The sequence below is a fragment of the Artemia sp. Qi Xiang Cuo genome, chromosome 8 (assembly GCF_049724085.1).
Source record: "Artemia sp. Qi Xiang Cuo chromosome 8, ASM4972408v1, whole genome shotgun sequence".
NCBI lineage: Eukaryota > Metazoa > Arthropoda > Branchiopoda > Anostraca > Artemiidae > Artemia > Artemia sp. Qi Xiang Cuo.
In genome coordinates this window covers 26,592,868-26,606,724 of record NC_142801.1, presented here as the reverse complement: position 1 = coordinate 26,606,724, position 13,857 = coordinate 26,592,868, and the positions used below count along the sequence as shown (strand labels likewise).

The following is a 13,857-nucleotide window of genomic DNA, read 5'->3' as shown; positions in this document are numbered from 1 at the left end:
CGTGGTTTACCTTGTCACAATGACATTCTCTTTATTTTTCAAAGTTCATCTTGAATTTCTTTCGTTGAAATGCAAGAGTTAGAATATTTCAGTAGTGTTTTGTCGTGGTTTACCGTGTCACAGTTACATTCTCTTGATTTTTCAAAGTTCATTGTGGATTTCTTTCATTGCAATGTGTTTTGTTGTGCTTTACCTTGTCACAGTTACATTCTCTTGATTTTTCAAAGTTCATTTTGGATTTCTTTCGTTGAAACTCAAGAGTTGGAATATTTCAGTAGTGTTTTGTCGTGGTTTACCTTGTCACAGTTACATTCTCTTGATTTTTCAAAGTTCATTTTGGATTTCTTTCGTAAAATGCAAGAGTTGGAATATTTCAGTAGTGTTTTGTCGTGCTTTACCTTGTCACAGTTACATTCTCTTGATTTTTCAAAGTTCATTTTGAATTTCTTTCCTCCGTACCCCCCCGTACGTAGGAAAGAAATTGAAAATGAACATTGAAAAACCAAGAGAATGTAACTGTGACATGGTAAACCACGAAAAAACACTACTTAAATATTCCAACTCTTGCATTTTACGAAAGAAATCCGAAATGAACTTTGAAAAAATCAAGAGAATGTAACTGTGACAAGGTAAAGCACAACAAAACACTACTGAAATATTCCAACTCTTGTATTTCAACGAAAGAAATCCAAAATGAACTTTGAAAAATCAAGAGAATGTAACTGTGACAAGGTAAAGCCCAACAAAACACATTTCAATGAAAGAAATCCACAATGAACTTTGAAAAATCAAGAGAATGTAACTGTGACATGGTAAACCACTACAAAACACTACTGAAATATTCCAACTCTTGCATTTCAACGAAAGAAATTCAAAATGAACTTTGAAAAATCAAGAGAATGTAATTGTGACAAGGTAAACCACTACAAAACACTACTGAAATATTCCAACTCTTGCATTTCACAAAAGAAATTCAAAATGAACTTTGAAAAATCAAGAGAATGTAACTGTGATAAAGTAAACCACGACAAAAACATTACTGAAATATTCCAACTCTTGCATTTCAACGAAAGAAATTCAAAATGAACTTTGAAAAATCAAGAGAATGTAACTGTGACAAGTTAAACCACTACAAAACACTACTGAAATATTCCAAATCTTTCATTTCAATGAAAGAAATTCAAAATGAACTTTGAAAAATCAAGAGAATGTAACTGTGACAAGGTAAAGCACAACAAAACACATTTCAATGAAAGAAATCCACAATGAACTTTGAAAAATCAAGAGAATGTAACTGTGACATGGTAAACCACGACAAAACACTACTGAAATATTCCAACTCTTGCATTTCAACGAAAGAAATTCAAGATGAACTTTGAAAAATCAAGGGAATGTCATTGTGACAAGGTAAACCACGACAAAACACTACTGAAATATTCCAACTCTTACATTTCACAAAAGAAATTCAAAATGAACTTTGAAAAATCAAGAGAATGTAACTGTGACAAAGTAAACCACGACAAAAACATTACTGAAATATTCCAAATCTTGCATTTAAACGAAAGAAAAAAAACATGAACTTATAAAAATCAATAGAATTAAACTTTTAGAATTTAAACCAATACAATACAATACTGAAGTAATCAAAATATCTAATTTCAATGAAATAAATCAAAAATGATATTCGAAAAAATCATGAGAATGTAAGTTTGATAATGAAAACCAAAACAAAACACTAATGAAGTATTCAAACTCTTGCATTTCAACGAAAGAAAATCAAAATGAAATATGAAAAATCAAGTGAATGTAACTGTGACAAGCTAAAGTACAACAAAACAATACTGAAATATTCAATCTCGTGCATTTGAACGAAAGAAATTCAAAATGAACTTTCAAAAATTAAGAGAATCTAACTGTGACAAGGTAAACCGTAACAAAACATTACTGAAATATTCCAACTCTTGCATTTCAATGAAAGAAATTCAAAATGAACTTTGAAAAATCAAGAGAATGTAACTGTGACAAGGTAAACCATGGCAAAACACTACTGAAATATTCCAACTCTTGCATTTCAATGAAAGAAATTCAAACTGAACTTTGAAAAATCAATAGAATGTAACTGTGACAAGGTTAACCGTGACAAAACACTACTGAAATATTCCAACTCTTGCATTTCAACAAAAGAAATTCAAAATGAAATTTGAAAAATTAAGAGAATGTAACTGACAAGGTAAACCACGACAAAACACTACTAAAATATTCCAACTCTTGCATTTCACCGAAAGAGATTCAAAATGAAGTTTGAAAAATCAAGAGAATATAACTGTAACAAGATAAACCACGACAAAACACTACTGAAATAATCCAACTCTCACATTTCAACAAAAGAAATACAAAATGAACTTTGAATAATTAAGAGAATATATCTGTGAAAAGGTAAACCGTGACAAAACACTACTGAAATAATCCAAATCGAAAATTTAATTAAAAGAAATCCAAATTAAACTTTCAAAAATTACGAGAACGTAACTGTGACTAGGTAAACCACGAAAAAACGCTAGTGGAAAAATCCAACTCTTGCTTTTCAACTAAAGAAGTCCAAAATGAACTTTAAAAATTCAAGAGAATGTAACTGTGACATGGTAAACCATGACAAAACACTACTGAAATATTCCAACTCTTGCATTTCAACGAAAGAAATCCAAAATGAACTTTGAAAAATCAAGAGAATGTAACTGTGACATGGTGAACCACGACAAAACACTACTGAAATATTCCAACTCTTACATTTCAATGAAAGAAATTCAAAATGAACTTTGAAAAATCAAGAGAATGTAACTGTGGCAAGGTAAACCATGACAAAACACTAGTGAAATATTCCAACTCTTGCATTTCAATGAAAGAAATTCAAAATTAACTTTGAAAAATCAAGAGGATGTCACTGTGACAATGTAAAGCATAACAAAACACTACTGAAATATTCCAACTCTTGCATTTCAATGATAAAAATCAAAAAATTAACTTTGAAAAGTCAAGAGAATGTAACTGTGGCAAGGTAAACCATGAAAAAAGACTACTGAAATATTTCAACTCTTGTATTTCAAAGAAATAAATCCAAAATAAACTTTGAAAATTCAAGACAATGTAACTCTAATAAGGTAAATCACGACAAAACACTCCTGAAATAGTCCGACTCTTGCATTTCAAAGAAGAATTTCAAAATGAACTTTGAAAAATCAAGATAATGTAATAGTGATATGGTAAACCACGACAAAACACTACTGAAATATTCCAACTCTTGCATTTCACGAAAGAAATTCAAAATGAACTTTTAAAAATCAAGAGAATGTAACTGTGACAATGTAAAGCACAACAAAACACTACTGAAATATTCCAACTCTTGCATTTCAACGAACGAAATCCAAAATGAACTTTGAAAAATCAAGAGAATGTAACAGTGACAAAGTAAGGCCCAACAAGACACTACTGAAATATTCCAACTCTTGCATTTCACGAAAGAAATTTAAAATGAACTTGGAAAAATCAAGAGCATGTAACAGTGATATGGTAAACCACGACAAAACACTACTTAAATATTCAAACTCTTGCATTTAACGAAAGAAATTCAAAATGAACTTGTAAAAATCAAGAGAATTTAACTGTGACATGGTAAACCACGACAAAACACTACTGAAATATTCCAACTCATGCATTTCGCGATATAAAATCAAAATGAACTTTTAAAAATCAATAGAATGTAACTGTGAGAAGGTAAAGCACAACAAAACACTACTGAAATATTCCAACTCTTGCATTTCATGAAAGAAATTCAAAATGAACTTTGAAAAATCAAGAGAATGTAACTGTGACAAGGTAAACCACGACAAAACACTACTGAAATAATCCAACTCTTGCATTTAAATTAAAGAAATTCAATAATGAACTTTGACAAATCAAGAGAATGTAACTGTGACAAGGTAAACCACGATAAAACACTACTGAAATATTCCAACTCTTGCATTTCAAGGAAAGAAATCCAAAATGAACTTTGAAAAATTAAGCGAATGTAACTGTGAAAAGGTAAACGACGATAAAACACTACTGAAATATTCTAACTCTTGCATTTAACGAAAGAAATACAAAATGAATTTTGAAAAATCAAGAGCATGTAACAGTGATACGGTAAACCACGAAAAAACACTACTGAAATATTCCAACTCTTGCATTTCACGAAAGAAATTCAAAATGAACTTTGAAAAATCAAGAGAATGTAACTGTGACAAGGTAAAGCACAACAAAACACTACTGAAATATTCCAACTCTTGCATTTCAACGAAAGAAATCTAAAATGAACTTTGAAAAATCAAGAGAATGTAACAGTTACAAGGTAAGGCATAACAAGACACTACTGACAAAACACTAGGTAAACACTTTACCTTGTGTAACACTAGGTTACACAAGGTAAAGCACAACAAAACACTACTGAAATATTCCAACTCTTGCATTTCAACGAAAGAAATTCAAAATGAACTTTGAAAAAAATCAAGAGAATGTAACTGTGAAAAGGTAAACCACGACAAAACACTACTGAAATATTCCAACTCTTGCATTTCATAAAAGAAGTTCAAAATGAACTTTGAAAAATCAAGAGAATGTAACTGTGACATGGTAAACCACGACAAAACGCTACTGAGATATTCCAACTCTTGCATTTCACGAAAGAAATTCAAAATGAACTTTGAAAAATCAAGAGCATGTAACTGTGACAAGGTAAAGCACAACAAAACACTACTGAAATATTCCAACTCTTGCATTTCACGAAAGAAATTCAAAATGAACTTTGAAAAATCAAGAGAATGTAACTGTGACAAGGTATAGCACAACAAAACACTACTGAAATATTTCAACTCTTGCATTTCAACGAAAGAAATTCAAAATGAACTTTGAAAAAAATCAAGGGAATGTAACGGTGACAAGGTAAACCACGACAAAACACTACTGAAATAATCCAACTCTTGCATTTCAATGAAAGAAATTCAAAATGAACTTTGAAAAATCAAGAGAATGTAAAAATCGAACATTAACTTTGAAAAATCAATATAATTTTACTTTGAATCGGTAAACCAATACAACACACTACTTAAATATTCCAACTCTTGCATTTCAAGGAAGTAAATCCAAAATCAACTTTGAAAAATCAATACAATGTAACTGTGACAAGGTAAAGCACGACAAAACATTACTGAAATAATCTAACTCTGGCATTTCAAAGAAAGAAATCCAAAATGAACTTTGAAAAATCAAGAAAATGTAACTTTGAAAAGGTAAACCACGACAAAACACTACTGAATTTAAGTATGTTTCATCTCATTCGAAGACATGTAAAAAAAGTTGAAAAACAATATATCATGTTGAAAAAATCAAAAAAAAATGGGGAGGGGGGGCCAAAAATTTGGAGGGAGGGCGCGCCCGTAGAGTTGGGGGAGAGGAGACCTATGGAGGGATGAATGCCTTGGTGGTTAGGGTCGTTGGTGTTTATGATCCATGATGGTTCATACTCAAGTATACCTCACTACTTGATCTGTAAGGATTTCTATGAATTGTTCTGAATTTCTTTATTAAAATTCTTTTCTTGCCATCTACATCTCTCTTAGTATCAACTTTCTAGTATAGTATAACGTTAGACTATTTTAAACTTACAACACTGTTAAAACGCCACTTGTGTATTATACAGAACACATCAAAGAAGTAAAGCTGTCTATTATTAAAATTCTGTTCTAACCACCTACATCTCTCTTAGTATCATCTTTTTATTACACTCTAACGTTAGACTCTATTTTAAACTGACAACACTGTTCAAACGCCATTTAGGTTACCTTAACTGCTAATCACTTTAACCCTTTTTCTCTATCGTCAAGTACTTGCTCTGGAAAGGTACCTGGGAACATAAGGCAATTCAGGAACCAGTGGGGAATCCCCGCTCGTAACCGCTAATCACTTTAACCCTTTTTCTCCATCGTCAAGTACATGCTCCAAAAATATTTTATTCAGAGATTTCATGTTAAAAAAAATTATCCAATCACTAATTACCCCTTTTTTGCAAATGTCAATCAATGAATTCCGATTGTAAAAGCGTGTTTAATCACGTTGCTTGGAAAGGTATCCATAAGTACATGCTCTGGAAAGGTACCAAGGAACATAAGGCAAGCAAATCCATAAGTACATGCTTTGGAAATGTTTTTCCTATGGCAGTAAGCAAATAGCATGGGAATTCCTATGGCAGTAACCAAATTCATTATTAGCATTCTACTCATATTTTATAAGTAAGAAATATAGACTCAGGGTTGTAAACTGGAAGTCAGCAAAAAGCTATGGTTATAAACATTGAATGTAACACGATATTTACACACGGTATAATAATAGACGCGGAGAATAATATAAGCCGAAAAACAAGGAATATATTTTGTTAATTCCGAATTTGATAGGGAACAGCTATTCAAACATTCAATTTTGTGGTTCAATGTAAACTTATTTCCATATATTAATATAGCAACCTCCTTATAATATATAAATATTTTAACTGTCATATATCTTAATCCATGTATAACAATATTCAGCATCATAGTCACAATCCATACACTATAACTCTGTGTGTAATATCCAACCACCATTCTTATGCTGAGTAAATAGAAATAAAATGTGAATAAAACCTTGAATAGAACCAAACAAGGTGCAAACAGACCCAAACTTTGAGGGGTGACGACTTGATGTTTAAAGCTATGCTATGTTTAAATATGTTTAAAGCTATGTTTAAAGCTATGATGTTTAAATTTCATGTTCTTGAATTCATCGTAAATTCTACATTTGTCCAGAGTGGAAAATGCGTATAGGCTGTTCATTTCTTAAATGTTGATGCAACGTGGTTCAGCATAAACACTGAATAGATCGGGTTTACGTTGGAGTCAGACAATAGTAAATTCGGTACTGTTCTATTAGCTGTAAAACACGCGAGAAAGCCACTCGAGAAGTACAAAGATCAATTAGGCATTACCAGGTGTTTTACTATCTGACGCTGCATAAACAAAGGGGTTTCTCATTCATAACTATATTTAAACTTTAGTCTTTTGGGGTTTAGGGGGGAAAGGTACCTAGGTTAGGTTACGTATTTAATATATATCCCACCCCCCTAATGTGCAAATATATATCCGGAAATTGTTTGCAAACTATTATATTTTTATTCTATATTGTTTTATTTCATTAGCATTAACCAAATTTCACCTCTCGTGTGTTTTACAGCTAATAGAACAGTACCGTAAATTCTACCATTTGAATTAATTGATAAATGAGTGCCAATGCGCCTAAAATATTAATTGACATGAGAATATACATAGGAATTATAAAGAATATGTTGGTTGCGAGCTGGCATATAAGCTGTATTCTGCCCACAAAGAGAAGCCACATGAAGATGACTTTAAAATACTGTTGTTTGTTACATATGGAATGTAAGATCTTTGGTTAGGACTCTTTTGCACTTACCCTTCCATTCAGATTATAATTTTAAAAATGATGATCCCAATTAGGAAGAAAGTAATAAAATATGATATATTTGCTTGTAGGCTACCCTTGTCTGGGTACATATCTGTCTTGTAAAAAAAAAACAACTTTTAAGCAACTTTTTTTGGTACTTGTCTAGAATCCAGTAGTAATTCGAGACAGACCTCATCGAAATCTCAAAGATGCTTTATGAAAACCGGTATTCGCTGCCTTGTGAGGTATTGCTTACTCCCTGACAAATGTTTAAACTTTTTTTGGGGGGGGGGTTGAAGGGGCAAAAAAAGGTACTTACGTTAAGTTAGGTTACTGACTTAATATATTCTATGCTTTACCCCCACCCCCACCCCTAATGTGCAAATATATAGAATAAATTTGTTTCTGAACTATTATATTTTCATCCTATTTTGTTTTATTTCATTAGCACTGATGAAACTTCACTTATCGCTTGACTATTAGATTCTTGACAAGTATCCTTTTTTCTAACAGTTTTTACCTCCAATTACACTAAAATGTAAAAAAAAAAATCGAAAGCTGGAAAAATTTAAATCTTGTTACTAAAAATGAAAGCATAGAACGGTTGTGATATACTTTGTCCCTATACAAAGATGACTTTTTATGTCATGACCGCTTCACAGTCTCATTTTTTTCTTGAAAATTTAAATTTTCAAATATTCAAAACTTTTTTTTAAATATTTTTTATTGTTTTTAGTATTCGATTAATCTTCTCATCAATTTGCGCCCTTGATGCTTTATACTAACGATTCATAACCATGTCTGACCAATTACTACAGTGATAACCTTTTATACAAATTTTATTCCAACGATTCTCGCTTGTAACCTTTCACCACAAGACCACACCTAAATCTCCTTTGAAACAACCAGTGGTCATATAATTGGCTGTAAACAGGTATATGGTCTTTGGAGATCATCTTCAACCTAAGACAGGATAATAATATATGATTTATTTACGATAAAATAGATATACAATAATACAATATACTATTCCCCCAAAGGCACTTTGGCCTGTAAAGAAGGGGAAGACACACGAGTCACTAGCTCAAAGAAAAAAAAAGATCACTTACTCACAGAGAGAAGAGCATTAAAAGAAAAAAAAAATCCTGAACAGAAGAAATTAAATAAAAGCGTTTAAAGAAAGCTATTGAAATGTGCAATTTGGCGTGGTATGCTTTCTTCATTGCAGAGTATCTAAACGGCTCTTCTTTAAATGTTCTTCTTTTTAAGGAGTTCCACTATTTGTGCCCGTGCCTTCTATGCTTACACCAGATGATGATTACGATGATGATTTTGACGATGGTCTAACCGCTGAACCGGCCAAAGCAAGTGTTGAAACCAAGCAAGACGCACCGGAACAAAAAGGCTTATCCATAACCAAGGTAATTCTCCACGTTAGACACACATGAATTTTCCAGTCACTGGGGGCGTGTAAAATCTTGCAAAAAAAGTAGATAAATTTAACAAGGTTAAATGTTTTTGTTTGATATTACAGCTAGATTTATGTGATAGTCATTTTTCAAGTTTATTTGGAAATGAGATGCGACGTATAATGTTTATTCAGCTCATAGAATTGTTGTTGTTTTTTTTTCTCTCTTCGAACGGTGAAAACCAGCCAAATCGATGCTAGATTTCTCCATTACACAAAATGTTTCTTGTCCGTTTTTTCTCTTTTCCAAAACAGGCATAATTGTTGGATATTGCTTTTTTCAGCCAGAAACTATATAATCTAGCTCAAACAGCTAAATGTTATGCTTGTAAATAAAGATACTAGAATTTTAGTCAATTCTACCGGATTAGTGTGGAAACGGAAGGCTGCAAAAAAATATGCTGTTTTTTTCAAACAGTTCGTGGTAAAGAACTGTAAGTAAGGAGCAAATCGGCCCAATAGTAACAGAAACTCTAAAAAACAGAATTCTGATAACAATAAATATGTCAAAATAATTGGCTTTTTATGCTAATTCCAAATATATGAGATTCATTAAGTTTGATTCTACCCATCAAAAGCTACGAGCCTGAGAAAAGTTGCCAAAGTTTCGAATAAGAGGGAAAACACCCCATAAAATTCAAGTAATCTTAGTAAAAAATCACACCATCAGATTCAGCATTTCTAAGAACCCCACAGAAGATGCTTGAAACTCTTATTTACAAAAACAGGGATATTTCTATTTTTTGCCGGAAAAAATATCGTGGATGCGCGTTTATTTTTTTTTATTTTTTTGTTTTTTTCGTTTTTTTTCCATGGGTGGCCGTATCGGACCAATGGTTTTAGAACATAGGAAAAGGGCTCATTGGACTGCAATGAAAAGACCTAGTGCCTGTCTTGTGTCACGAAAAGGGTTTGAAGGCAACTACCCCCCCCCTCCCACGCACCTTTTCCCCCAAAGACATCCGATAAAAATTTGGAGATTGTTGTTTGATTTAACATAATTGAAAGGTTCGATAACTCTGCTATTATCCTTTTTCACCCAGAAATTACTAAATCTTGTTCAAAATGGTTAATATCATAGGCAGCGAGCTAGCGCTGCCTAAGTAAAGAACGATGTGGGCACAATGTGTTGTTATTTGTTTTTTGTTTTTTTTTCTCAATACCTGGACACTTCGTATCGAAGGAGTTGTCGTAGACAGTTCGAAAAGGGTTCATTCGATTGGAAATTGGAGTGGCTAGTGCCCTTTTTAATAGTCGAAAGTGATTGGCTGGCAGCTAGCCCCCCCCCCCCACGCCCATCATTTCCCCAAACACATCTACTCCAAATGCTGAGACAGCTATTTTGTTCAGTATAGTTAATGTCTTCATAAAAAAAATCTTTTTAAGGAGGACACTTCCCAACAACCCTCGGGGAAAAGGTTTTAAGTTATGCCCTGGGGGCCTATAAGGTTTTTATAGAAGGTGTTGTCGTAGAAACTTCGAAAAAGGCTCATTCGATTGGACATTCAAAGGATTAGTGCCCCTCTTAATAGTCGAAAGTGATTGGAGGGTAACTAGCCCCCCCCCCTCGCCCATCATTCCCCCAAACACATCCAATCAAAATTGTAAGATAGCCATTTTGTTCAGTGTAGTTGATTTCCAGATAGAAAATATGTTTTTCAAGAGGCCACTCCCACACAGCCCTCAGGCCAAGGGTTTTAAGTTATGCCCTGGGGGCATATAAGGTTTTTATTGAAGGCGTTGTTGTAGAAACTTCAAAACAGGCTCATTCGATTGAAAATTCAAAGGACTAGTGCTCTTTTTAATAGTCGAAAGTGATTGGAGGGCATTTAGCCCCCCCCCCCCCCCACGCCCATAATTCCCCCAAACACATCCAATCAACATTTTGAGATAGCAATTTTGTTCAGCGTAGTTGATTTCAAGAGAGAAAATGTGCTTTTGAGGAGGACACTCCCCCACAACCCTCAGGGCAAGGGTTTTAAGTTATGCCCTGGGGACATATAAGGTTTTTATAGAAGGCGTTGTCGTAGAAACTTCAAAACAGACTCATTCGTTTGGAAATTCAAAGGCAATGTGTCCTTTTTAATAGTCGAAAGGGATTGGAGGGCAACTAGCCCCCCCCCACGCCCATCTTTCCCCCAAAAACATGCAATCCAAATTATGAGATAGCCATTTTGTTCAACGTAGTTGATTTCCAGATAGAAAATAGGTTTTTGAGAAGGACACTTCCCCACAACCCTCAGGGCAAGGGTTTTAAGTTATGCCCTGGGGGCATATAAGGCTTTTATAGAAGGCGTTGTCATAGAAACTTCAAAACAGGCTCATTCGATTGGAAATTCAAATTGCTAGTGCGCTTTTTAATATTCGAAAGTGATTGTAGGGCAACTAGCCCCCCCCCCCCCACACCCATCATTCCACCAATCACATCCAATCAAAATTTTGAGATAGCCATTTTGTTCAGCGTATTTGATTTCCAGATAGAAAATGTGTTTTTGAGGAGGACACACCCCCACAACCCTCAGGGCAAGGGTTTTAAGTTATGCCCTGGGGGCATATAAAGTTTTTATAGAGGACGTTGCTTTAGAAACTTCAAAACAGGCTCATTCAATTGGAAATTCAAAGGGCCAGTGCCCTTTTTAATAGTCGAAAGGGATTGGAGGGCAACTAGCCCCCTCCCCCCACGCCCATCGTTCCCCCAAACACATGCAATCAAAATTCTGAGATAGCCGTTTTGTTCAACGTAGTTGATTACCAGATAGAAAATTGTTTTTTGAGGAGGACACACCCTAGCAACACTCAGAGCAAGGGATTTAAGCTATTCCCTGGGGGTATACAAGGCTTTTATAGAAGGCGTTGTCGTAGAAACTTCAAAACAGGCTCATTCGATTGGGTATTCAAAGGGCTAGTGCCCTTTTTAATAGTCGAAAGTGATTGGAGTTCAGAGATAGGCATTTTGTCAGCGTAGCTGATTTCCAGATATAAAATATCTTTTTGAGGAGGACACTCCCCCACAACCCTTTGGGATAAGGGTTTTAAGTTAGGCCCTGGGGGCATATAAGGTTTTTATAGAAGGCGTTGTCGTAGAAACTTCAGAACAGGCTCATTCGATTGGAAATTCAAAGGGCTAGTGCCCCTCTTAATAGTCAAAAGTGATTGGAGGGCAACTAGTCCCCCACGCCCATAATTCCCCCAAACACATCTAATCAAAATTGTGAGATAGCCATTTTGTTCAGCGTAGTTGATTTCCAGATATGTCAAAATAATTGACTTTTTATGCTAATTAATTAAAAAAAAAACTTTCCGAAAAATAAGTTTTTCAAAGAAAAGTAAAGCACATTTTAAACTTAAGCTCAGTTGATATAGATACCTGTTAAAATTAAAATAAAAAATAACCAGATATTACAATTAAACAATAAATGAAACCCGAAACGAATCGAACTTAAATAAACAATCATAACAAAAACATACAAAAGGCAATAAGATAAGTGGATAAATATATGTTAAAGCGAATAATACTTAAATGGAATATGAAAATCACGCTTAAGACGAAAAGAAATATTTTGCTATTAAAGTATAAATGAAACTTAAAACGAACAGAAATTAAATAAACAATCAATGCGAACAAACATACAATATATATTATTGTAAATGAATAAATAAATCTTAAAACGAGTGAAACTTAAAAAGAATATGCAAATCAAGTTTGAATCGAATAAAAATAACTACTATAATAAATAATAAATAACTAGTGTCCCCTCCCCTGGATCCGCCACTGCCTTACACTCTCTGTTTCTTTCCTTGTTAGGGAGAATAGCAGATGCCTAATATGTGTGTGTTAATACCAAAACATTTTAACTCTCATTCGACCTTCAGGTATAAACAGAATTAGTTCAAAGAAAGGGGTGGGGAAAAAGGGTGTGTGGGGCGGGGGGTTATTTGCCCTTCGATCAATTTTGGCTCTTAAGAGCTGGACTAGAACTTCCAATTTCCAATCAAATGAGCCCTCTCTGAAGTTTATACGAGAATCCCTTCCTGCCCCCAGGCAGGGCAGGAACTGCGCTGCAAATGGGAGGAGGGGGTCGGATTTATTGCTAAGGGGTGGGCGGACGGGGCTGGCTGTACACAAAATTCTCTTTGGTGGCCCTGTTTTCACTAATCTTAGTGCATAACTAAAAACAATAAAACATCAAAACCTTATTGCCTTTATGACCTTTTGTTTTCTATTGTCAAAAACTCAGTAACATAAAAAAATTAATTTAAAAAACTAAAATAACTTTACACAAGAGATAACCATTCACAAGCAGTATATTTTTATGATTTTGGGAGAAATCAGGAAATATACATATTCAATAATAGTAAAAAAAAATGCATATGCCAGAGGCTGCAATTTAGGTAAATTTAAGGCAAAATACGGATTACTCCAGATCTTAGGATTACATTAACCAAATTATGTTCAAAATTTTGGTACGAAATAGAAACTGTTTCACATATTTATGATGGCCATTAGGCGAATAGTGCTTTCATTACAAACAAGAGTATGGCTACTGCCCGCTCCCCTAAGGGTAAAAGCATCATTCTCTTACTTAAATTAAATAAACAATCAATGCGAACAAACATACAATATATATTAATGTATATGAATAAATAAATCTTAAAACAAGTGAAATTTAAAATGAATATGCAAATCAAGTTTGAATCGAATTAAAATAACTAAAAATAAGGAGTTTGGGTATTGTCTCAGTGCAGAAGCCTTAAACTTACTGCCCCATAGACACTTTGCGGTTTCCACGACACCGCCTTCTATAGAAAACTTATATGCCCTCAGGGCAAAACCTAATACCCTTGCCCTGAGGGTTGTGGAG

General features: G+C 33.8%; 1 protein-coding gene across 1 annotated transcript in view; it reads left to right on the top strand.

Moving 5' to 3' along the window:
- LOC148949287 (uncharacterized) overlaps positions 1-13,857 on the top strand; it is a 153,340-nt gene that overhangs the window by 102,312 nt on the left and 37,171 nt on the right. Inside the window, exon 9 of the mRNA XM_089093319.1 lies at positions 8,797-8,948. Coding sequence (XP_088949445.1) covers positions 8,797-8,948 — 152 coding nt within the window. The remainder of the gene's footprint in view (positions 1-8,796; positions 8,949-13,857) is intronic.